Source organism: Corythoichthys intestinalis, chromosome 4, assembly GCF_030265065.1.
Source record: "Corythoichthys intestinalis isolate RoL2023-P3 chromosome 4, ASM3026506v1, whole genome shotgun sequence".
Taxonomy (NCBI): Eukaryota; Metazoa; Chordata; class Actinopteri; order Syngnathiformes; family Syngnathidae; genus Corythoichthys; species Corythoichthys intestinalis.
This window is the reverse complement of record NC_080398.1, coordinates 19,681,382-19,708,082: the sequence shown is the minus strand read 5'-3', so window position 1 is coordinate 19,708,082 and position 26,701 is coordinate 19,681,382. Positions and strand designations below refer to the sequence as shown.

At 40.8% G+C, this 26,701-nt stretch overlaps 1 protein-coding gene across 3 annotated transcripts in view; it reads right to left on the bottom strand.

Annotated features, from left to right (window-relative positions):
* Window positions 1-799: 799 nt before the first annotated feature.
* tars2 (threonyl-tRNA synthetase 2, mitochondrial) overlaps window positions 800-26,701 on the bottom strand; it is a 55,634-nt gene continuing 29,732 nt past the window's right edge. The window contains exons 1-18 of one of the 3 annotated variants that reach the window (XM_057833804.1): window positions 21,541-24,795; window positions 18,079-18,251; window positions 17,886-18,000; window positions 17,421-17,542; window positions 16,495-16,606; window positions 16,163-16,227; window positions 15,988-16,066; window positions 14,258-14,404; window positions 10,119-10,217; window positions 9,713-9,882; window positions 9,470-9,632; window positions 8,008-8,145; window positions 7,722-7,799; window positions 7,134-7,234; window positions 3,642-3,743; window positions 3,504-3,576; window positions 3,318-3,432; window positions 801-3,238 (exon numbers count right to left, since the gene is read on the bottom strand). In XM_057833804.1, coding sequence (XP_057689787.1) covers window positions 3,096-3,238; window positions 3,318-3,432; window positions 3,504-3,576; window positions 3,642-3,743; window positions 7,134-7,234; window positions 7,722-7,799; window positions 8,008-8,145; window positions 9,470-9,632; window positions 9,713-9,882; window positions 10,119-10,217; window positions 14,258-14,404; window positions 15,988-16,066; window positions 16,163-16,227; window positions 16,495-16,606; window positions 17,421-17,542; window positions 17,886-18,000; window positions 18,079-18,251; window positions 21,541-21,624 — 2,079 coding nt within the window. In that variant the 5' untranslated portion in view covers window positions 21,625-24,795 and the 3' untranslated portion in view covers window positions 801-3,095. Of the gene's footprint in view, window positions 3,239-3,317; window positions 3,433-3,503; window positions 3,577-3,641; window positions 3,744-7,133; window positions 7,235-7,721; window positions 7,800-8,007; window positions 8,146-9,469; window positions 9,633-9,712; window positions 9,883-10,118; window positions 10,218-14,257; window positions 14,405-15,987; window positions 16,067-16,162; window positions 16,228-16,494; window positions 16,607-17,420; window positions 17,543-17,885; window positions 18,001-18,078; window positions 18,252-21,540; window positions 26,639-26,701 lie in introns of those variants that run through there. The other 2 variants (XM_057833806.1, XR_009062959.1) reach the window with 2 other exon arrangements.

Here is a 26,701-nt window from a genome sequence, read left to right as displayed (position 1 = left end):
ATATTATCGCGTACTTACCTTGTTTCGATCCAAAAACTTCATGTAGCATGTATCACTGAGTGTCAAGTCACAGCGGTGAATGGCCACAGCTGTATTTTTTCTGGGATCTCATGGGTGAAACATTGTTATATAACAAGGGTCACGAAGCAGAAATCGCAGACATCAAGGGGTGGTTGAGATTTTCTTTTTCATATATCTACCCTTTTAAACTTTTTTTTTTTTTTCAATTTTCTTTGTTTGGATCGGTTATTTATCATCTAACATGAGAAAATCCAACAGTAACAAAAAAAATACAATTAAGCGATAGTTATGAGGTAGATATCCGTGACTTTTTTACAGACGCCAAATTTTTCATTGTGACGTAATTCGTTTAAGTTTAAAATATGAGAGTGAATAATTTTTTGTTTTTGTGCCTTCTCCAAAACTGCCATTTTCAGATCTCTCTACAGGTGTTCTATGGGATTCAGGTCTGGACTCATTGCTGGCCACTTTAGAAGTCTCCAGTGCTTTCTCTCAAAATATATTTCTTGTGCTTTTTGAAGTGTGTTTTGGGCCATTGTCCTGCTGGAAGACCCATGACCTCTGAGGGAGACCCAGCTTTCTCACACTGGGCCACACTGGACATTATGCTGCAAAATTTGTTGGTAGTCTTCAGACTTCATAATGCCATGCTCACGGTCAAGCAGTCCAGTGCCGGAGGGAGCAAAGCAACCCCAAAAAAATCAAGGAACCTCCGCCATGTTTGACTGTGGGAACCGTGTTTTCTTTGAAGGCCTCTTCCCCCCCACCCCCCTGTAACTCTATGTTGATACCTTTTCCCAAAAAGCTCTACTCTTGTCCCATCTGACCAGAGAACATTCTTCCAAAATGTTTTTGGCTTTCTCAGGTAAGTTTTAGCAAACTCCACACTGGCTTTTTTAAGTCTTTGGGTCAGAAGTGGGGTCTATCTGGGTATCCTACCATAGAGTCCCTTTTCGTTCAGACACCGACGGATAATACGGGTTGACACTCTTGTACCCTCGGACTGCAGGACAGCTTGAACTTGTTTGGATGAGTCCATCATCCGCACAATCTTTCGTTGAAATCTCTCGTCAACTTTTTCTTTTCCGTCCACATCTAGAGAGGTTGGCCACAGTGCCATGGGCTTTACACTTATTGATGACACTGCGCACGGTAGACACAGGAACATTCAGGTCTTTGGAGATGGACTTGTAGCCTTGAGATTGCCCATGCTCCCTCACAATTTTGCTTCTCAAGTCCTCAAACAGTTCTTTGGTCTTTTCCTCTCTCCATGCTCAATGTGGTACACACAAGGGGACAGGACAGAGGTTAAGTGATCTTAAATCCGTTTTAACTGGCTGCACGTGTTGTTTAGTTATTGCCACAACCTGTTATGTGCCATAGGTAAGTAACAGGTGCTGTTAATTACACAAATTAGAGAATGGTAAATGGTGTTATACTTAGCATCACATTATTTTTCAAAGGGTGCCAATACTTTTGTCCGGACCATTTTTTTCCCCATTCTCTTTTGTGGTTTTCATTGCAAGCAAAGTAAATGAAGTTATTACCACCAAAGCATTTGTAATTGCAATAATTTTCTGGGACAAATTGAGCATTATCTGAGAGAATTGCAGGGGTGCCAATATTTTTGGCCAGCAGTGTAACAAGCAAATGTGTTAAGCAATGAAAACGCTAAATGATACTGCACTAAGGATTATTAAAAATGTTAAACCTATAAGTAAAGCAAATTGAAATCTGTTTCTTCTTTCTTAATCCGTAAAAGTTAAAGGCTAAAATTAATCTGTTGTGTAGAGCTGGACCCATGTCAGACCAAGGCCAAATTCTTCAGGTGTGTCACAGAAATTTTGATCCTTTCCGCTCCGGAAGAACATATCATACAAACACACAGTGCTGATTTTTCCACAGCAGGCTTTGTTAAAAAGCCGCTCCGTTTGTCCACCCTTGTGTTGTGACTTATGTCTTTTCCATCCTGTCGCCCTCCCTCAATTAAAAAAAGACGCGTCCAATCATTTTGACCTTTACCTTCACTTGGCAGTTTCCACCAAAACACACATGAAAACACTGCTGCTGCTTGCTGCTCCAACTCCTATTTTAGTCAAATCCTCCTCTGCATCCTCCCTTTCTTCCGCACTTTTAAAGGTAAGCCAGTTTTTTATTCTCACAGCAAAAGGCTGCCTAAGCGAAGAGGATGAGAGACGGGGAGACATATTTAGTGAACACATCACAGTGACTTCACAACAGCATTGAGATTTACGAGTAAGCAACATTAAATGGACTAAAATGTTTGAGTAGTTTTATTGGAAATTGAAGCTGGCCTTTTTCCCCCCAGCTGAAAGGCAGGCAATACACAAAATGAACATTGGTTGCATTACAGAATTGTCCTGAGAGACGCATGTAACATTTCCACAATAGTTTGCAGATGTTAATACGTAGATGCAAGCTTTTTTTTTGCAATTAGAAAACATCTCCCAAGTGTCCTGATCACATTTTTTTGACATGATATAGTCAAAATATACTGAGGACTAAGAATTACACCCAATTATTTGCCTTGTAAATGATCTAGTAAAAAGGTAACAGATTCTGCTCAACCATCCACCTCTGACTTCATAACCATGATGGATGAGATTCAGCTGTTTTGACAAGCGCAGAGCTTACATCAGTGATAATCAGCCTAATTCAGAATATAAGACTTTTTTTGAAAAAAGAAACATGTGTAGCATTTCTTTAGCACTCACCCTACCGTCACATCCATATCTGACCAATCTTCCTGGTTTATTGTTTTTGCCTGTAAGGACGTGTAGAAAACAAAAGATTTGTACACAAGTTTAAAATCACACTTGATGGGTAGGCAGGCACTCCACTTTGTAATTACTAAAAAGTTATGTTTCCATATAGCTGTTTATATTTACACCATATTTTTCGTGCCCTTATTTTAATCAGGTAATTTGCATTACATGCAAAACAGGCATGTTGGTAGTATTTTGTTCCAGTTCAGTCAGTGATAACATGATAGCCTTTCCGTGTAATCTGGTTGTGTAATTTCACATGGTGGATAAATTATCCCTAATGTTGCTTTAAAAGTTCTCCTGGTTACTCCTGGAGTCTCGAAGCTGTGTTAGGCTCATCAGAACTTCCTCAACAGGCCTCCTGCCCAACTGCTGTCCTCCTCGACTCCGAACACTCACCGTGCCGCTCTCACGCTCCTGTTCTCCCACCACTGGAAGCAAAACGTTAATCACAAAAGGCCAAGCTTGAAAAGAATGTGTAAATAAAGCTGTGCTGTCAGTAAACTTCACCAAATGCGTAGTTGTACTGCGCCAGCTGAGCAGTCCGAATCTTCTTATTTAAGGTGGCACCACTGTCGTCATTCAAATCAACCATGAAGCCAGCTTCATGAAACTGCTGAACCACCTTAGGACAACACAAACATTGAATTATCGTTTCCCCCCAAAGATAACTACTGAGAGAAACTTTTTACTGACCTGTTTGGCAGATGTCACGCAGCTACTCTCAACAGGGATCACCATGATCTGCGCTGGAGACAACCAGAGTGGCCTTTGAAAGAGGACAAAAAGATTGTGAATTCGCTCAAAACAACAACCTGACTCCAATTTTCTCACCATTTCCCACCAAAGTTTTCAGCCAAGATGGCGATCATCCTCTCCATTGATCCCAGAACGGCACGGTGGATCATAACCGGCCGATGCGACTGGCCATCTTGCCTGAGAAAAACAGGAAGAAGAAGATGGGTCATGTCTGTTAAAATGAAGTATGGTTTTTCATTGAGAATATGTTGGATGAACAATGTACCAGAAAAGTCACCTGTGTTAAATGTGAAGGCTCTTAATACCACCCAAGTACATGCAATAATAGCCTCCCCCATTCATGACTCTTTAAACTGATGAAAATAATTTGACACAACCCAAAGAAGTCTGTCAAATTTCAATGAATTACAAAAAACTGGCAAGTATGTATAATAAAGCTCAAACATCATGAAAATTAAAACCTGCCTTTAAAACATGATGCAGCCAGTGTCAACCACTGCTGAAGGATGCACTGCTTGCTATGAATCGTTATTGCACGTTTTCAGCACTTATCTTCAAATATACAGTGGGGCAAATAAGTATTTAGTCAACACCAATTGTGCAAGTTCTCCTACTTGAAAAGATTAGAGAGGCCTGTAATTGTCAACATGGGTAAACCTCAACCATGAGAGACAGAATGTGGGAAAAAAACAAACAAACAGAAAATCACATTGTTTGATTTTGAAAGATTTCCAAATTAGAGTCGAAAATAAGTATTTGGTCACCTACAAACAAGCCAAGATTTCTGGCTGTCACAAAGGTCTAACTTCTTCAAACGAGGTCTAACGAGGCTCCACTCGTTACCTGTATTAATGGCACCTGTTTTAACTCATTGTTGGTATAAAAGACACCTGTCCACAACCTCTGTCAGTCACACTCCAAACTCCACTTTGGCCAAGACCAAAGAGGTGTCAAAGGACACCAGAGACAAAATTGTAGGCCTGCACCAGGCTGGGAAGACTGAATCTCTAATAGGTAAAACGCTTGGTGTAACGAAATCAACTGTGGGAGCAATTATTAGAAAATGGAGTACATACAAGACTACTGATAATCTCCCTCGACCTGGGGCTCCATGCAAGATCTAACCCCGTGGCGTCAAAATGATAAGAACGGTGAGCAAAAATCCCAGAACCACACGGGGGGACCTAGTGAATGACCTACATAGAGCTGGGACCACAGTAACAAAGGCAACTATCAGTAACACAATGCGCCGCCAGGGACTCAAATTAATCTGGACAGCCAGACATGTCCCCCTGCTGAAGCCAGTACACGTCCAGGCCCATCTGCGGTTCGCTAGAGACTATTTGGATGATCTAGGAGAGGACTGGGAGAATGTGTTCTGGTCAGATGAAACCAAAATAGAACTTTTTGATAGAAACACAGGTTCTCGTGTTTGGAGGAGAAAGAATACTGAATTGCATCCGAAGAACACCATACTCATTGTGAAGCATGGGGGTGGAAACATCATGCTTTGGGGCTGTTTTTCTGCAAAGGGACCAGGACGACTGATCTGTGTAAAGGAAAGAATGAATGGGGCCATGTATCAAGAGATTTTGAGTAAAAAATCTCCTTCCATCAGCAAGGGCATTGAAGATGAGACGTGGCTGGGTCTTTCAGCATGACAATGATCCCAAACACACAGCCAGGGCAACAAAGGAGTGGCTTCGTCAGAAGCGTTTCAAGGTCCTGGAGTGGCCTAGACAGTCTCCAGATCTCAACCCCATAGAAAATCTGTGGAGGGAGTTGAAAGTCCGTGTTGCCCAACGACAGCCCCAAAACATCACTGCTCTAGAGGAGATCTGCATGGAGGAAGGGGCAAAAATTCCAGCAACAGTGTGTGAAAAGCTTGTGAAGCGTTACAGAAAGCGTTTGGCCTCCGTTATTGCCAACAAAGGGTACATAACAAAGTATTGAGATGAACTTCTGGTATTGACCAAATACTTATTTTCCACCATGATTTGCAAATAAATTCTTAAAAAATCAAACAATGTGATTTTCTGTTTTTTTTCCCCCACATCCTGTCTCTCATGGTTGAGGTTTACCCCATGTTGACAATTACAGGCCTCTCTAATATTTCAAGTGGGAGAACTTGCACAATTAGTGGTTGACTAAATACTTGAATTGAGAATTGAGACCTGACCTGAGATCATGTGTGAGACTTGACTTACACAACGCATGATTCCAGCTCAGCATTATGAGATGATGTACTCTTTGTGAATATGGATGTGCGTGCGTGTGTGTGGGGGTGGTGTGAATAAATTGAAAATTCATGAAAATCTCTTGATTATACTGGTGAATTAAAAGAAGTTGTTGGATTGATACAAAAATGTATCATTTTGGGGTGCTGAATCAAAATCAGTGGGGATAAGATTACATTTATTTATGCACTTTAAAACGATACAATATTTTTACCAAAGTGGGTATATGGCTGGCACTTAAAAAATAGCCCAAAAGTAACAATACAGTAGGGAGCAACATACGGTAATACCTATTAGTCATTTTTAGATGACTGCAAACATTTGACATCAGTTTAAAAGATCTTTTGGCAACAGCAAATTTGGGGATTGGGGGGGGGGGGGGGGGGGGCAATTGGTCAGTGTTATATTTCCATTACATCCTACAGCAATTGAATGCCAAAATGGTACAATTATGTTTGATGATACTTTATACTGTTCCCTGGTGCTCCCATATTGTACATATTGTATTGAAGTGTGAGGAAAAAGTTATAAATCTACCATTAATCCATTAGTCAGATTGCAGAAACGATCTGTACGGATTATACATAAAGTTGGATTTCTTGATCACACTCATCATGTATTTGCTCACTCAAAACTATTTAAAATGAAAGATCTTGTCAAATATTATACAGTACATCTATAATGTTGTTTAAAGCATATCATAAACTACTGCCATCTAATATACAAAACCTTTTTAAGATTCAGGAGAGTACGTATGGTCTGCGAGATTCTGGAGATTTGATTTTACCCAGATTTCGAACAACTCGCAAACGTTTATGTGTGTCTGTATGTGGAGTAAAACTGCGGAACAATTGAGAAACACTTCAAGGACTGTCAAAATATCCCAAAATTTAAATTGTTGTATAAAGATATGGTCTGGTCACAATATAATGACATTTACTAACAATTTTTGTTGCGTTACTTGTAGAATTGGTGTGTATATAATCAAAATTATTATTAATGAGCCAGCTCTGTTGGCCTAGTTGGTTGTCTATTGGTTTAGTTGTTTTTGTTTTGTCGTTTGTTTTTTGTTGTTTTTATTTTTTTTTTCTCTTTCTTCATTGCGTGAACCTAAAGTCGAAGGACAGTAGTATCCCACAAAGTAAGACTGCTGGACGATGAGATAAGTGGTGGGATTAAATAAGTTTTTCTTCTTCCCACTCCCTTTCGAGTGCAAATAATCATTCCAAGTTATACTGTATTTCTGTTTCTTTGTGCATGCTCGAAATAAAAAGCTTCATTCATTCATTCCAATTAAATGATATTGGACCCATCGCTGCACAGCACTTACCCCACATATTGAAGATCAAATCTGATTGGCAGCTGAAAGTCCAACTGGATGGTGGCGCACTGGTGCTGTCGGCCAATAGCATCTCTGATTTGGATGTCAATCTGCAATGTCATATAAGAGATAAGAAAGGGGGGTGCCATTTCAGCCATGCCTCCCATGTGCATGAAAAATTGCATTTTTGTGGAGCGACATACTCATGGAATAAGCCACCACAAGTCAGGCTCGGGTGTCGGTAATTGCTCCTTACACACCCAGAACTGGACGCGGAGAGAGCCATGTTTGCTTTTAAAGCGCATTTATGTTTGTTGAAGCGCACCCTGAGTTGACCTGCCTCAACTCTCTGTGGGTACACCTGAGCTTTGAACTCTCAGCACTACTTCTAACTTAACGTAACACTAAGCTAACCGCTGAAAGCTTCCAAAAGAAAACAAAAATATAAGGATCGCGCTTAAATATTTTCAGACATGTATTTTCTTGCCAATACAAATAAATACACTTGACTTAAAGAGAGTTGGCCATTTTTAAGAGACGTCGCTATTGGTGCCAAAGTGATCCATAATTGATTGATTGATTGATGGCCTCTCTCACCTTTGGCCCATAGAAGGCTCCGTCTCCTGGGTTCAACTCCCAGCGCTCGCCAAACTGCTGGAGGCTCCGCTCCAACTGCTGTACACACAAACAAAAACAGCCCTGTGTGGGTGTGTGCATTTAATCACCCTCAATTGAATCAACTTTAATTGCCGCTTTGAGATATACATCTACACAGAAGCTTGATAAGGCAGATTTCAACAGAAGGACTGTTTAAGTGGTAGATGCTTGTTTTGTTGTTGTGTGTACTGTAGTGTGATTTCACATAAACACAATGTGTGCATACCTGCTCGGCGTGGTCCCACTGCTCTGGCTCCCCAAGGCAGGGAGTGGGACGTGTCGACAGGAGGCAATGGAAGGAAAACCCAAACACGTGATAAACGCTCCTGACAAAGTCCAAACAAGCCACAATCTCGTCTTCCAGCTGTGAGGGATGAATTAAGAAAAACAGGAGGCCAAAAGGAGGACACAAAGTAAATAGACGCACACCTTTAGAAGGGTTGAATTCCACAAAGTTGTGAAACCCACTGGCTTCCAACATAAAAATGGTATTCGAGAGGTTTCGCGTGGTGATGCAGCCCAACAGGAGACCAACATCGAGGGGTTCTGATAGACTCGCACCACCATGGGAACTTTGTGGGGGACCGGGCTTACATATAGTGTGCAGGAACATGTTGAGGTGTAAGGTTGGATCAGGACAAAGCAGCTCATTCATGAAACTGGAATGTCTTTAGAATTATTAGTCTGTCCCATCTAAATTGGTCCCACGGGTGTCCCATTTACAGGTTTTAATGGAAAAAAGCCTGCATGTTACACCATCTACTGTGCCAACATTAGATTTTTTATTTCAGTAAATGTCAATAATATTAGGGCTACATATTACATTACAAGTGAAAAATTAATGATAAACAGAGTATTTACAATCTTCCCAAATTATTTTTAATGGGATGTGGCCATGTGTTTCTGAATGTTCAATTGTATTTCCAAACTCAAGACTAGAGGTTAAAACATTGAGGTTTTAATAGGTATCAGTTTTTTTCTTCCAAAAAAGTGGGCAATTGATTACAAATTAAATTTAACACAAAAAATAAATTATTATTATTTTTTAAGTCTTAAAAGCTTTAGACTTTCAACACAATTCTATTTCACAAGAATGTAATTTCTGGTGAGATAATGAAATTTGAAAGTATTTAAAATGTTTTTCGAAGATGATTAAAAAGATAACATTTTAAAAAAGGTGAAGTCATTGATGTTGAGCACTTGCTATAACTAAGGAAGAGGTCAAAGGGCCCAACTGTTAAAAGTGGCAGAAAAAAATTGTGGACTCACTTGTTTATAAGGCTACTTCCCGTCTCACAGAGGATGATGACGAGATTAGCTGTACCATTATGATTCTTTGGTGGTGGAGTCGACAGTTCCACTGATGAAAGATAGACTCAAACGAGGGGGAAATTAACACTTTTAAAAGTGCACAATTCCACACCTTCATCCAGACTCCATCTAAGATTTAATTATAAATGAATTCATTGATCTTTAATGTAGCCCACACATTTATCTTGATTGCAAATTGTTTTCAATTACAGCTAATTTTACTAAAAAGTGTTTAAAAGTTTTTTTTTTAACCCATGTCAATCATGGATAATTCTCATACAAATAAAGTAAAATTGGACACATTCCCAAGCAAATTAAGGGCCAAGCTAGTAATATTGTAGAACTGCGTTAATGGTACTTAAATACGTAATGAGTACCTGCTCAGGTGCGCAGAAGATGTGGGCATCGTCTTGACAGAACCGGCGAACCCGGGTGAGACCTCCCAGAGCGCCGGAGAGCTCGTTGCGATGCAGCGCCCCGAAGTCGGCCCAGCGCAGAGGGAGCTCTCGCCATGAGCGCACGCGCTGCTCGAACATCAGACTATGAGAGGGGAAAATCAAAACCTCATTAGCATTTTACTCTATTTATGTCAGTGAATGTGCATGGAAGTGTGCACGTACCAGTGTGCGGGGCAGTTCATTGGCTTGAGCGCATAGGTCTGTGAGCCCTCCGAGGTTACGGTGAACATGTTGTCACTGTAGTGCTCCCAGTGGCCCGAACGCTCCCACAATGCAGTGCTGTACAAAGTTGGGGTGATTACCTCAGTAAAGCCTCGCCGTCGGTACTCACTCTGCAAGAGGTCGGAAGAGGGAGGAAGGATGCGTGTATGTCACAAAGAGTGCAAGGATGTGCTTATACTGTCACAATAGAGCAATAAATGGATACTAACGAGTGCAATATCCTGACTTGATGGAAAACAACAACACCCTTGGGGATGTGTTGTCCAGTAGGAGTGGGTTTGATATGGCCGTGCAACAGCAGGGGGCACTAGCGACATTTGGAGTAATTACAGCCCAAAAAGCTCACCTTGATGAAATCAGTTAGGGTATTGTACACGTGGGCTCCTTTAGGGAGGAAGAAACAGCTTCCGGGACTGACGTCATTGAAGAAGAACAACTCTTGGTCCTGTGAAAAGTTGACACTCTTTCAGATACTGGCCAACCACTTTCCAAAGTCTCAAGCATTTTTAAAGAAACTTATGTTTTCTTCTCCCACTAAGTATTTAATGCCATTTTTTTCTGGACTTAAAATCGCAGAAAATATGTCAGTTAACCAAGCAGCTAAACACGGTGCCCAGTATTATTTTAGCAACAAAAGAGCAGTTCAAAAAAATGGAATACCATAGTTGCCATAATTGACATCAAAAGCACCTTCACGGACAGCAGTGTTGCACACAGCCACGCAGTGCTACTGCAAACATGAGCTTCCTTTAGCATCAAAAGCTACAACGTTACAGCACTTGATTATTTGTTTATTATCATCATTGGTATGATTGACAGTTACAAGATAGCATTGCGATATGATTAAACTGGGAAAACCGAAGACTAGGGCTGACGGGAGAAGCCTGGGCTTATCAAATCCCGTCCCCATTTGACCAAAGACGCACATCATTACATGATAGAGTAGGCATTTTACATTGTGGTACATGTACATTTTTTTTTTTTTTCTTTCTTTCTTTTTTTTTTTTCACATGAATTTTACCCCCCCCCCCCCCCCCCAATTGTCCAGTGCGGCTTATTTGTTGATATATTTGGGTTAATAGTAGGGCTGTCAAACGATTAAAATTTTTAATCAAGTTAATCACAGGTTAAAAATTAATTAATCGGAATTAATTGCAATTCAAACTATCTATAGATATGCCATATTTTTCTGTAAATTATTGTTGGAATGGAAAGACAAGACGGATATATACATTCAACATACTGTACATAAGTACTGTATTTGTTTAATACTAGTATAACAAATCCACAAGATGGCATAAACATTATTAACATTCTTTCTGTTAAAGGGATCCACGGAAAGAAAGACTTGTAGTTCTTAAAAGATGAATGTTAGTACAAGTTATAGAAATTTTATATTAAAACCCCTCTTAATGTTTTCGTTTTAATTTGTAAAATTTTAAATACAAAAATAAACTATAAGCTCACCATTGTTGATGTCGCCGAGCTGTGACGTCACATAGGCTCCCTGACGTTCTTTCAGTGTCTTTAACTACGTAAGGTAGTGATTGAAATACACCACAAGGTGTCAATAGCGAGTTTGAAATTACTTAGAAATTAAGCCAATGAGTGTGTTTTGTCCCTTGACTGACGCCGTAGTTCTCCGGTTTACTTGTCCATCCATTGTACTTTACATCTGTAGCGCTGCGAAGCATGCTAGGAGGCATGTTGGACAACCACAGTGTTGACAGGAGGTGGCAGAAGAGGTTGACTGTCTCCCCCGAGGGAGCAGTGATGGCCAAATGAAGCTTTTTGAAGCAATGGTGGTTCATTTGGTCTTATAACAGTCTTATGATGCAACTGCCAAATAAAGTGTTATTGGTTAACATCTTTTGGTGTAAATATCCCATAAAACTGAAGACAGCTGCGTCTTATAGTCCAATGCAGCTTGTCTATGAACAAATGCCGTTTTCATGTCAAATTTGGTGGGTGGCGGCTTATAGTCAGGTGCACCTTATAGTCCGAAAATTAGGTTATTGTTATTGTACCATCGGCAAAGAAGTTGCCAGCCTCGTCAGGCTTTTAATCATCGATTTCAGAAAATGTGCAACACAACTCGCTGATGCCAACAACAGCAGAAGAGGAAAAGTAAAAACTTTCCACTCTTCCCCACCGCTCTCACTATTAGTGTCAGTCACACAGTAGGTTCAGTAACAGCAATAAGCAATAAGTTTTCGTTTTTAATTTTGTAATATTAGTTTAACTTTTATGTCGCCATTTTTGTTTACGTCGCAAGGCGGTGACGTCACATGGTTGCGCTGCCGGGCTTCCAGAGTGTGACAATAGCAACATTGTTCAACCCTTTCAATTTGAATCCAAGAAGAACTTTAATGAGCATAACAGCATTGTCGATATTTCACAAAACAAGCAGCAAAAGCAAAATGAACAGGAAAGACCGAATAAGATGGGCCGAAAGTAGGAAAAAAAAACTTCTGCCAAAATGTACTACACCTGCAAAACACCCTACAAGAGGCGAATTTGACACCCAAAGTACTACTGTGTGCCTTCAGCTTGTTTTGTTTAGATGCATAAGACAGAACATACTAAAGATGCCTTAAGAAAATACTTAAACGTAGTAATGTCCAATAAGGGTAGTTTAAATATGCTCCGTGACTAATGTGGTCAACAGATGAACAATCTGCTTTAAAGCTACCACAAGAAAACCCAATGCTTAAAAGTATGAGAGGGAAACACATGCAAAAAGTATTTTGAGGCAATGAAAAGGTAATAAGACACAATAAAAACACAAAAAGTATGCGCTGCTTTTAACCGCATGTGTTGGAAGTCTCGCCACTTAGAATTGCAGTAACCCAGTATTATTCGTCGAGTGACAGTGAAAATGTACGTTATCACCCCGAGCATCCATTGCGCACTTAAAACATGGCGCCCTCCGTAGGTTAAAATATGTACTAAATATTATAGACAGGGGTGCACATAATTTTTTTGCCCAGGTTCTCAGAGGAAGACCTGGAGATGTGACTTGGTCCTCATTGAGCTTGAGAGCCGACCCGCCCGATGCGATAAATTTATGACAAGCTTCACTTAGAGCCAATTCACTTTAATTAATTATATTAACAATTAATGCTTGATTAAAATCAACTGGCACAAAAAAATTGCCATTACTTTGAAGTGAAATGTAAAGAAATAAAAAGCACCTATTCAAAATAAAGGGCATTATGCGGCTCCCACATTAACTCCAAGCCTTTTTAAAAGTGGGATGTCCTCCTCATAAGACCTCATTGAACGTGCATGTTTAGCTTTGTAAAATGCGAGCAAAAACACGTTTGTCAGTGCATTTCGCTGTTCATTACCTTTATTCCGCCACTTGTCCTTGGGGTGAGTGGGGTCCTGTTTGACATCGATATTTTGCGTAATTGCCACATGCGCTGTGTTTTTTCGTGCTTTTCAAAGTTTGGATGGCTGAAATTCTTTGACCCAACATAAAATGCGCTGGTCTTATCGGCGACATTGGGATTCTCACGGCACATTTTGTACCGCATTTCCGTGCGAGCATCATTTGCTTCTAGCCATGGTACATCCTGTAGCCACTTTTCAGCAAAAGTCCTTTTTTTCGGTAGCTCCGGTGACGTCTCTGTCGTCTGTCTTTTGACGGGGGTGGGGGAACACGGAAGTAATTACTCAGTGTGGCCTGCCTCTTCGACATCTTGAGAAGTTATTTTCTCGTGTCCGCTGCAAATACAGTGGTCAGCCATCGGTACGTAAAAGCGTATCTAAGCCGTTGAGGGCCAGCGCGTTTGTCTACGTCCAGTACACATTCGGACCACTTATGTGCACCCCTGATTATAGATCTTTAAATCAATGTCAATTTACTTATGTGCACCCCTGATTATAGATCTTTAAATCAATGTCAATTTTTTATGTGTTTCTAATAAAATATTTGGGTAAAAGAGAACAAGTGTGGCTTATTAGAGTCTAGAAGTCTAAGTTTGAGGTTCCCTTCAAGGATTTAGCGTAGGTTTTTGGGCTGTGGAATGAATTCATCGAATTATTATGTATCCTTATGGGAAAATCCCACTTGACATACAACCATTTCGACCTACAAACAAGGTCCCGGAACGTATTAAATTTGTATGTAGAGGTACCACTGTATTTTAAATGGGTGAGCAATGACTCCTAATGGCGCTCATGAGAAGTCCGATTGAAAATGGAAGGATGGATAGATGAACAAATTGTGCTGGGTCTTTAAAAATTGGCTGCCAGTGACAGCGGTAGCCATCCGATTTATTTTGAATGGGAGAAGCGAATGAACAAAGTTTGGCTTTATAACATGAGCATTCACAGCCATGTAAAATGAATTGTACGTCTATTGTTGTCAATAGCAGGCAATGAGTGAGGTTCCAATGATATGCTGTGATCAATTATCTTCTCTCAAGTCAATTCTTTGGTCCTATTTGATTTAACAGATCACCTCGAGTGAGTGATTACCGTGCCGATGCGCCTGTGGTCCCTCTTGCGAGCCGCCTCCCGCTCTCTCTCCCATTCATCCTTATCCTTCTCACTGGGAAAAGCCACCCCAAAGAGACGCATCAAACTCGGGCACTCGCTTTGATCGGCCAGGGTCAGGGGTGACAGCTGTGTGGGGGCGAGAGGGCAGACGTCCAGACAGAGCGTTATCATTCACGTCAATGTAAGTAGGGAATAAAGAGGTGGCAAAAGGGAGCGGAAGAGCGCAGTTCAGGCCAAAGCGAGCGGAAGAGCCCAGCCAAAAGAGAAAGGGCGAAGCGATGCGAGTCACAGAGCTTCTGATGGATGGCACAATGTGTGTGTGTTTGTAAAACCCCAAGGACAGGAAACTGGCCTCCAACAAAAAAACATCCTGCCGCTGCCATGGAATCACAGTCTGCCCAGTGACAAGCCAGTCCAGTATGGAAAAACCTCATGGATCAATAACCATGAGGAACATTCCATTCACACATAAGCCTTCTACATGCATGAGGCCCAAATAAACACTTTACAGATTAGCCCATTATAACACTGTACTAGATGAGAAAAACCTCAATTTGATTTTAATTCATTCTAACTGGCATCATCTAATTAAGTCTATGTAGGAGTATTACTATGAAGAAATGAAAGGCTATAATCAGGGGTGCACATATTTTTTTTGCCCAGGTTCTCAGAGGAGGACCTGGCGATGTGACTCGGTCCTCATTGAGCTTGAGAGCCGACCCGCCTGATGCGAAAAAATTATGACAAGCTTTACTTAGAGCCAATTACCTTTAATTCATTATATAAACAATTAACGATTGATTAACATCAACTGGCACAACAAAATTGCCATTACTTTGAAGTGAAAAGTAAAGGAATAAACATAAAAGCACTAATTCAAAATAAAAGGCATTCATATGCGACTCCCACACTAACTCCAAGCCTTTGTAAAAGTGGGATGTCTTCCTCATAAGAGCTCAATGAACGTGCGTGTTTAGCTTTGTGAAATGCGAGCAAAAACATTTGTCAGTTCATGGCGCTTTTCTTCAATGACTTTTTTCCGCCACTTGTCCATAGGGCGAGTGGGGTCCTGTCTTGACATTGATAGTTTTCTTAATTGCCGCATGCTCTGTTTTTTTCGTGCTTTTCAAAGTTTGGTTGGCTAAAATTCTTTGACCCTACATAAAATGCGCTGCTCTTATTAACGACATTGGGATTCTCACGGCAAATGTTGCACCACATTTCCATGCGAGCAGCATTTGCTTCTAGCCATGGTACCTCCTGCCGCCACTTTTCAGCAAAAGTCCTTTTTTCCGGTAGCTCCGGTGACGTCTCTGTCGTCCGTCTGTCTTTTGACGGGGGTGGGGAAACACGGAAGTAATTACTCATGGGGCCTGCCTCTTTGACATTTCGAGAAGTGATTTTCTCGTGTCCGCCGCAAATACAGATGTCAGCCATCGGAACGTAAAAGCGTATGGAAACCGTTGAGGCCCAGCGCATTTGTCTACCTCCAGTACGCATGCGCGCATGCGGACCACTTATGTGCACCCCTGACTATAATGTATTTTTATGATGGACAGCGCATGCACACATTATTACAGTTGCTGTTGGTTCTTCAAGTGCTTTGTGAATAAAGTTGAATGGATAGATGAAATAATGAAATCAAAAGCTGTAATAGCAAATCACATCATTTATCACAAAAAAAAAAAAAAAAACACACACACACACACCTGTAGCATCTTGAACACCCTGAGGAAGCCAGTGTGTGGGAGGAGGGGGCCATTACAGAAGGCTATGCTGTCCCCACACCTGTGTCACAAAAATGATTGTAAAAATATTTGACAGGGAGGTTACGGTACACACACACAGTGGGTTTTTTTTTGTAATATTTGTTAGTACACATGCCTGTATACTGTAGCAGTGGGTCCATTCATCTGCTCCTGAACGAGACTCAATCTGAGAAGGTCATCCTGAAAAAAATCCACGCAAAAGGCTTGTGTCGGAAGTAAACAGAGCACCAAAAAAATACATTAAAAAAATATATTTTTTTTTAAATTGGAGCATTTTTTCCCCATTTTTTTGGAATAGAAATAAAATACATAAGTTTTGTTACAACTCACGTGAATTGAAAATGTATTTTGAATGAAAATGAATCTCTCTCCACTCGGGAAACGTGTTCATTTATCATTAAAGGATGATTGACTGCTGACTAATTATAGCACATGAATGTGTCGAACCTGAAGGAGCTCACTGATCTCTTTAGCGTCAAGTTCCAGCCTGGTCAAAGGCAGCTTGAGGGCAGCGGCTGCCTTGCATCTCCCCTCCACATCACTCAGGGACACTGTGGTGCTGTCAGCAGGGAAGGGACGCAGGTGGAACATTAAAAGCCAAAGAGATATTTGACACAGAGATGAGGAATCCAAAAGATGTGCCCTCATTTCAAAAATCAAAGGTAAAGTAGGTCAGGGGACAAGCATTTTTAATGTCGAAGATAAGCCTCTCTCCAAAGGAAGGAAAAATGGTCATCGAGTTGGGGTATGTATTATATTATGATATATATTTTTTTCCTTTTAAAGCTTTCTTGGGCAAAACAAACTTTGGAAGATAAAGCTCAGTTAAGAAGAATGAATTACAGCCAAAAAGCCTGCTGTGCAACACATAAATACCCCTAAGGCTGGACAATAATTCAGTGAAAACACACCTTGAAAGTCACACAAAAACTCAATTTCAATCACTATCAGTCACTCTTGTCATGTGGGTTGCGAGACCACGACGGATGAAAAATGTCTACACAGCCTTGGTCAGATGTTTGCTTTTTGTGATAAGAATGAGATCATTAAATACCATTTGACAACTTTTCAACCACCATTAAAGGTAAACATTGAAATGAAGTAAAATGTGACTAAACTTGAGTTTCTCTGTTTCAATTTCTGTTAGTTCAATCCAGTTCTGTGCTGTCAGAAATTGAGTCAAAAATACTGCTGGAAAAAAACTAAATGACAGTATATTACATTATATCACCACTGCAGCAGTGATTAGAACAGCTAATCGGATAAATCAATCAGGATAATAAGCTTAATTTGCATTACAGAAAAGATACATTCTAGAGAAAAATTCTACATTCATGTGTTTTTACTTCACGCATAAGGGTCCAGTGTCTCACCTGTTTTCCAACACATGGTCACAATAAAGACCGAGCTCTGACGCTCCCTCTCGACAAACTCTGGCACCATACTCCCTTCGTAGCACTCCACCGAGCACACATGCTCCTGTCCGCCATGCTGCCTAGAAAACAACAGGTTTAAACACTGCGAATATTCAGTAAATATTCCATTTCGTTCATTTTGACACCATTACTTTATACAGGACTAAAACAATACAATTTTTTTTAAAAATCCGTGTTTGAGTGAATATGCTAGAATACAGTAAACAATACATGTACTGTAATTTTCAATCAATTTTAACCGCTATCTCCCACCCCCTGTACCATGTCAGACAAAACATAGTCTTGAACCAAGTACAGCTTTTTACATATTTAGTGCTGCACTTAAGATTATAGACTAGTGAGTGTAAAAACAAAGATCAGTAAAAGACAAAATTCTGTAGCAAGCAAATAACTAAAGATCACCTGTTTTCCCTCAAGTGACTCAAAACCAAGAAGTTGTAGTTGACAGTCAGCCTCTAGAGGACGCCCAAGGTCCCACAGTTCCCCATTCACCTTGCTCACCAAGGCTCCTTTCTTGCTGCAAGTGAAAATTACATTTAAAAAATGACATTCAAAAAGAAATGAGTGCAAATTTGAATTTTGCTCTAGCATTTACCGAATACTCTGAGAAATGGATAGCGGTGTTGTGACCCCAGCTGTTCCCTTCACAATCTGGCCATCACCTACGTGGATGCTGAGGCGCTTTTCCGAAGCCTCAGTTTTCCTCTTCTCTTTTTGCTCCCTGAAAGCTTCAAAGACTTGCACTTGCTCTGGTAATGCCGGGCATGCCTAAAGACATAAATGTACATATGTTAGTATGTGGGGTAACGTTGAGAAATCACTGAGAACAGTTTGAATTGTACATTAAAACTCTAGGCACTAGCATGACAGGATAAAAAAAAAAAAAAAAACAATAGCTTGCAGTTTCACTATGCTCTACTAGATTAACAGATTGTATGCTTTCTTGCATAGACATTGCCAAAAAAACAACAAGTGTTTAAGGTGAATGCGATCTAATGTAATGAGTCCTGAACCTAATTTAGTGTAGCTCATGGTCAATTACTGGTCTACAACTGTAACGACTGTGTGTTGAGTTGCTTTCACCCCTCATGTCCAACGTCCGGCCCGGGGGCCAAATGTAGCCCGTGGTAAAAATTTCATCCGGCCCCCAGGCTGTCATAAAATCAATAACGTCTGGCCCGCACACAGATTTTAAAAATTGGTCAGCAGTACTGCTATCAGCACATGAAGTAGCTTACACACTAAATGCTGCTCCTCATTTACCCACTAAAAGGCAGCAGCACTCTCAGCAACATTACCCCGTGTGACCCTTTACTCCATATTTTCTAAAATGGCGACAATCAACATAAAGAAAGTTGACTGCGACGGCCGACGCTTCAAGAATAGGTGGAAATTGTTCTATTTCTTCACTAAAATATGCAACAACTGTGTCTGCTGCATTTGCAAAGAGACAGTCGCTGTTTTTAAAGAGTTCAATGTGAGGTGATATTACCAAACAAGACACGCCGCCATGTACGACAAGATTACAGGGAAGATACTTAGCGATAAATTGAAGCAACTTGAAGCTAGTTTAATTTTACAGCAGCAGTATTTCATAAGAGCCTGGCAGTCGAAAGAGAACGACACAAAGGCTAGTTGCAAGATTGTTGAAATTATTCATAAAAATAAATACTAATAAAGCAAATGTGACACATAGAACGGCTTGCTAAAATTTGCTTAAATATATTGTTATACGTAAAGGACGTCAGCCATGGTCAGCCACCCACATTTTTACCACACCAAATTTGGCCCCCATTGCAAAAAGTTTGGACACCCCTGGTTTAACCTGTCGATGAAAACAGTTTTTTGAAAGGCCTGACATTATGCGCAAGGAAAACTAAATGGGAAAAAAAATCCTTGTGTTGTCTGTGCTTGCTGATATGCAATTTTAAAAAGTACCGAAAACCTTGACCACCAAAAAAAATAAGATGTAAAAATTGTTCACTTGAGTCTTTGAGACCAATTGTCCAGGAGCGTAGGTATGGTCTCAATATTGGTAGGGACAATATAACAGCATAACCTGCATGTACACTTTTTGCTGGGGACGGGACATTAATAAGACCAAACAGATTGGGTGAACGGGAGTCAGGGCTACATTTTTTTCATCAATATCAACCTAATTAATTGATAGGCTAAATGATTAATGAAAGACCAAACAGACTGGGTGAACGGGGGTCTGGGCTACAGTTTTTTCATCAATATCAACCTAATTAATTAATAGGCTAAATAATTATGCAAAATAAATCTGTATTGACTAATACTAACTTTTACACTGCAATTTTTTAACATCTTAATCTGACCATTTTTCTTAAATCTAGTCGAATAATTTTTTCCATCTTGTTTTGAGTGTTACAGGCTAATTAACAGGTTAATGCTTCAGATTCTTCCCTTTAAGTAAACATTACTATTTGTTCTTGTTAAACCCATACATCTAAAAGTTGGTCATTTTTCACCTAGATCAAGAAGAAAATGCTTTCAAATAATGTTTTGAACAATACATTTCTGACAAGTCTTTTTTTAAAGATTAAATTAACAAACTTTTTGCTTAAATTAAGTCTGTTAAGCTTATTTTCAGCTAGTTATTTTTCTTATATCAGGAAATCTGAGTAAAATTTACTGGAAGCGCTGGCAGATAACTTCACTAATTTCTAGTAAATTTATACTGAAAACAAGTCCCCCCCCCAGTTTTAAGGAGGTATATTTGTTTTGTTTTTTTATTTACCTATATAACATTAGTGAATATATTATGCAAATAAAGTTGCTTAAAAATTGGTTGGGACTTTTTAAGCATCCTGAAAAGTTGGTAGTGTTATGTCCCTACCGTCCCTATGCAAACTTACACCCTATACTAAACTATGGTGCAGAGGTATACACCAGCGGTCACAGGTTTTGAGACCCTTCACCATTCATTAGGATGAGAATGTGTCTCAAAACTTTTGGGTTTATAATTACACTAGTCAACAAAAAGTTTTGCACTGATGCAAACACTTGTTCTTAAGGGGGTGCTGAATCCAAATGTGACCGATGTATTTTTTCCCCTTAAAGTCTTATTTATGTTTTGCAAATCAAGTTTTTTTTGTGCAATGCAAACTTATTGCAAAGTGATTTAAAAAAATAATAATAATAAATGGGTATATAACTTGCACTTATATGAATATAGCCCGAAAGTAACTATGTGGCAAAACCATTAACTGTTAGGCCATGTTTTAGACAACTGGAGACACAGGAGACCAACAAGAGAGGCATTTGTGTTCAATTTTTGCTCCAGTATGTAAAAATCTATCTAAACTGTAAATATATGGCAAGCTAATGTTGACATCGCTTCAGAAAAAATGTAAATATGGAAAGGACTGGAAAGTTACTGCTTTTTGGTGAAAATATATACGAATCTGCATAAATCATGAATACATTGCTATTATAAAAATATAAAAAATGCCATTTGCATAAATAAAAGAGTGCATTGAAAAAGAAACACTGACGCCAGGTTGGAAATGAGAAAAAGAATAATGCAGTAGATGACAGCGGTGGGGGCGGGTTGCTGGCCAGTGTTGATCTGTTACTATCCCTGGATGGAATCACTGACAACTAACAATACTCTCCTTGAGCATCACATAACAGGTGTCACTTAAAAGGATTGTGGGCATAAACATTATAGCACGAGTGTTAAAATTAAATGCTGTTAAATGAAAGGTCCTGATCCAGCAGAATCAACACAATGACGTAATTTGTAGTATTCATCCACATAACTTTCACGGTGCTGTAAGAGTGTACAAGTGTTTTGCGTTATTTTAAATCATAGTAATTTTTACCCCCACGTATCTACAAACGCAAGCTAATACGCAATGAAAATGGCATTCGGTTGCGTTTGCCTTGACAAATACAATAAAGCATAAGTGAAATCGCAAATCTCAAACCAAGACTGAGCAAGAACTACAGCTGCCACACTGAATGACATCACAGCCTGTGTGCCTGCTAACGTTAGCTTTTCATGCTAACAGCGGTATATCAACTTCCGCACCTTGCTGTACCTCCTGAAGACGCGAGAGGCCGACTGTCGGACGAGCAACTGACACAGCTGCGTAATCGCCATCTCAAAGCACATACGTGTGGTCAACCATTCCCCTCTTGTCCTCACACTACAAACAATTTTCACGAAACTCGCCGCGCGCGGCCATGACGCCGGAACAGGACGTCCGCTGACGCGTGACGTCACGACGTGCGCATTCGCGAGCGTGTCCTCACCAAACCAAAACGGCGCATTTAGGAAGCCACGCACAAATGAGAAAAATTTTGATCAGGCTACTCAACAACATTTTTGTTAGTAACAAGATGAATTTAAAAGAAAAAAATATATAAAACCAATCGTCAGAATTTCGTCATCCTAAAAATATTTGATCTCTTATCATAAAATGCATTTTTGGAGCTACTACGGATCATCCACTATGGATACAAAGCCGTCAATGAGTTGAACGTAAACGTCAAACGTACCATGGAAAAAAAATATACTCGTGCACTCCCACGAATTTTGTTTGTTGAACATCCGATTACTGCAAAGTCAATTAGGAAGAAACCATTTTAGTTCAATAACGAATAAGGAGAAAACTCCCAAATGACTGGAGGGGTTATTCAACGCCAGTATTATGGCAATAGAAATGTGTTGTACCCCATTTTGTACACACGATGGCGCTAAAGCCGATTTCAGGGATTTGGGTTCTTCGACGTTATTGTGTACAGTAAGCCTTTATTACGCTGTTGTGTGCTCGAACATGAAAAAACTATAGAAAAGTTAAAGAAAATGTTTAAAAAGTATTAAAATGCAATAATGGACATTTTCTGTAGCATTAAACAGACCTGAAAAAATGATTTGTGATTTTACTATGAACGTTATGAATAAATTATAGCAAACAAATAACAGTACCCATTGTGTATTGCTATTTCCCGTGTGTGGTGATGAAACCAGTAAGTTTTATATTACTGTACATGCACTGTAACATGCTTTTTAAATTTTTTTTTAATGTACAGAACACGTGATGGTTGGCAATAAATCGTTCTTCAATAACCAATTTATGTGTCATAGTATTTATATGGACATTTACAATATAAAAATTTAAAAACGGGGGGGACGATGTATATCAACTTTTTTTTTTTTTTAAGCATGCTTGTATCACAAGTAATTGTGATACATTACTAAAATGGCAGGTCAACAGTGTGGGACAAAAACAGCTATACTGAGCACTAGAATGAAACACGAATATGTGGAAAATAAGCATGTTGAACAAAACATCTTACTTGTATGTTAACATGAGATACAATATACAATGTTGCTGCATATGGGACATTTTTTTTAATCAACTGCGGGTGGGAGGCCATGAATTGAGAATTTTTGAGACTGAACAATAGAACCACTGCATTTAAATGTGGCTAGACAAATAAAAACTAGAGAATGAAAGAATGCAAAAATTGAGGCAGCCTCGTTGTAATCCATCCCTTGCCTAACACCACTTAACTTGGACATACAGCACTATGGCCTGACACATCAGGGTATCAGAAGACCAATTTTTACAGTCGACACCCAACACAAGCAAATCTAAATGTATAAACAAACATTTAATAGAATCGTCTGTTTGAATGAGGCATTTATCTGAAGCAACTGTTTGAGGAATTACAGCAGCTTTTTTGCTACATGTTTACAATGCAAGAACCTTTAGTTTGGCAGATCAATAAATTTACCTACATAATTTGGGTGTATCCAAAGTCAGTTGGAGACAGGTGCTGTGACACTGACAGCAGTGGCACCCATTAAACACAGTATCATACTACTATTTTGCCAGCGCAATGTGAATGCCAGGTAGGCACTGGGAACCTTCAATCCAACAATGGGAAGAAAGGGAAAATACCTTTTTATTCCCAGTTTTTTTTTTTTTTTTTAACTACTCATTTCAGGTGAACAAAATTGTGAGTGCACAGGCTTACAAAAACAGACATTTAAGACAGTGAAGATGGCAATATTGCAAATGAAGTATTGTAATGAATAATAGTCAGCCCAATCCTTAGCGCAATTGTGTTTCATCCTATACAGTGATGCTACCACATGTTCATGTTTTTTTCCTACTATAACTTCACACTTCATAAATAGTTATGTGGAAAATGGTGGCTTCTTTATAAGAAAAAGATGAGCACATTAACTACAAAGCGCTATTTATTCAAAACCGATTAAGATAATCCCTACCGCCCCACTTTAATTGAAATTGTGGATTTTATTCAAGTCAGGACATGCAGGAGCTTCTCAAAGTACTCGCAGAGACCCAATAAATGCTCTCCAACCGAGATGTTAAATTGAAGCGCAGCCTGGAACACAAACACTTTAAAATTAGGGATGAGCATTTTACTAGATTGACTTAAAATATTAAAAGGAATTTTACCAGGACGTAAACCCTTCTCTGAATACTACAGTGTTAACTGGTGAAATGCTTTTTGGGATGTTATTGTTTGCTTGTAGCTCTCCTTCTATTTGATGTCCTTTAGACAGAAATCTAGAAGAGCTGTATGCCCATCCCTAATTAAAATACACAATTACCTCTTCTTTCCATGAGTTTTTTTTTTTTTTTTTTTAAGAGCAAATAAAAACAAATTTGGTGCTAAGTTAGCTTTTCCAAGGCCTCAATCACAATAAAAGACAAGCTGCAGCAGTGAGCATCATTTACAAGAGCTTGAAGAGGGGGGGAAAAACAGTCACTCATTTAAATTTACAAGCTTAGAATTACAAAGTCGGGAGGGACAAGCAGGAAGAGAAAACTTCTAGTGTAGGAAGACAAGGGTTATTTACATCAGGAAATTCTGGAAATCTCTTCAAACACCGTTGTAGGACAGTGCACACATTCATGCGTTCAGGGAGGAAAAGGGACTTTGGAACATGTTTTATAACTTTGATCATGTAACATTTTCTTCCTATGTAGTGAGACCTCTAACGCTCAGATGAAACGTATGACATCTGTAAGGAAATCAAACGAAATTCGTAGCTTCTATGATTGTTTGATCTTAACTCTCCTAATGTGCACTGAAGATGCCAAACTGAGTCTGAAAACAAGCTTATACAACACTGTGGACTAACTAGTCTTTGAACATTTAATTGACTATTTACACACAAGTGTTATGATTCAAAGTAGGTAAATATAGCTAGGCTCATACCAGCAAGGCAAACACACACTGTGGTGGGTTTAGGCTAGCGTTGTAGCTTGCGCTCTCCCTCTCAGCGCATCACAGATGACCACTTCAGAAGCGTGGTGGTTGGAAGGATCTCTTCTGCCCATGGAAAGGGCCACCCGCGAAGGGAGGGCCGGCACGCTTGTTGCCACGGAACCTCCCACCGCCTTGGTTATCTTGGTTAAAGTGTCGAGAGAGGTGGCCGCGCTGAGGGCTAGCGAGCAAGGGGGGTCTTTGGGTAGGAAGCGCAAGGAGGGGAACGGGGCTGGGAGGTTGGTTGCGGGGCTGACTGGGAGGACTAGCTGGGGGTTGCCCAGGAGCCGGCGTGCTGGGGACTGCGGGGGAATTGGGTGTTGTAGGTGACGTGGCTGGAGGGTGCACAGTTGGATGCTCCTTTACTCGGCCCAGCAGTGGTGGAGGTGCGCCAGGGGCACCTGGGCGATGGATAGGAGGAGTATGGTGGACTGAAAAAGGCTCTTTGACAGTGCCGGGACGTGGAAGTTTCGGAGGATCACCTAATAATGACAATAGTGGACGAGGCGAGGACCTGTTGCCCCTGTGGCCCCCCGTCTCTGGCGCATGGCCACCTTGCATCCGGTCGACAGGTACTAAGAGTCCCCCTGCCATGACTACTGGGGGCAAAGATGGAGACAGTGTGGGCGACATAGGAGGCGGGGGAGGTCGAGGAATTGTGGGGGGAGCGCTAAAGAAATGGGGGAGAGGTGGGTGGAGGAGGTGAGAAGGGGGCGGGGCTTGGAGACCTTCAGCATGGTAAAGCATTTGGAAAGGATTTTGAGGAGGCGGAGGAGGAGGGAGAGGGTGAGGTAGTGGAGGGGGAGGCGGTGGATGAGCGAGAAGATGATGCGGGGGCGGCACAGTGGGGGGCATGTCCACACTGCCTCCTAGGCCAATGCTAAGAGGTTTGGGTACAGCATGGGGCGAGGCCGAATGAGCTTCCATGTATTCTTCCTCTTCGTACCACCTTGACTTCCCGGGCCGAGAGGCATTTCCTCCCCCTCGCCGAGAATCTCGGCCAATCACACGTATACTCTCAACAGTCTTGATTCGCTCTCCTGCGAGGGGCTGGTTCGAATAGCCCACAGTCTCTATTGGCGCGCCCTCAGTACAGGGTGAAACTAAGGTTTCAATGCGATGGTACTCACCGCTGTCCTTTACGTCCCTAACTGGGGATGATAGACCTTCGAGCTTATCTCTTTTCCCACTTAAACCTTCTTCAGAGCCTGTGCTAGCTTTTCGGGAGTCTGTGGAGAACCTGCGCTCTCCCTTCACTCTTGCGTTAACACTCTGACTTTGCTGTGCATCTTTCTTTGACTTCACGAGGTCACTACTGTGGCCAGAGGCCAACTGTTTCCTTACACTCTTGGCGTCATCACACTTTTTTCCATACCGGGAGGAGGTCAAGTCGCTGTCATTGTTACTTCCAGACGGCGTGATCACAGCATCCCACGGCTCACTACGATATGCTGTGGGTGAAAGGTTATTGCCACCAGAGGAGCCCAAAGATTCAGGCGCACTCCCAGGCGCATCCATGATCTCATCTTGGGTAGGCGTACCGGCAGCCTCATCCCTCACTGGCGTCCCGTCCACGGCATCTGGACTGGAGTCGCCTAAGGCTAGGCTAAAACCCGGATTACCCTGTAAGAAACTGTTGATTTTAGATTCGAGGCTGGGAGAAGAGAGAGTAGGGGGGACACGGGGAGGAGGGGGTGGGGGAGGTGGAGACAGCTGACGGTCCTTCTCCCAGACTCTGTTCCTGCTAGGTGTGTCTCGCTTAAGGCTTTTTCCCACTGTGGGTTTAGCTTTAGGGGTCTTCGCTGATGATGCTGCTGCTTCTGGGGAAACTCGAGTGGGCTGAGCAGAGTTTGTCACAGTTTGCAGAAGAGATGACAATGCTGAAAAAAAAATACAATGAGATGAAAAATTAGTCATTTCTTAATTTTTACAGAGTGAAAATG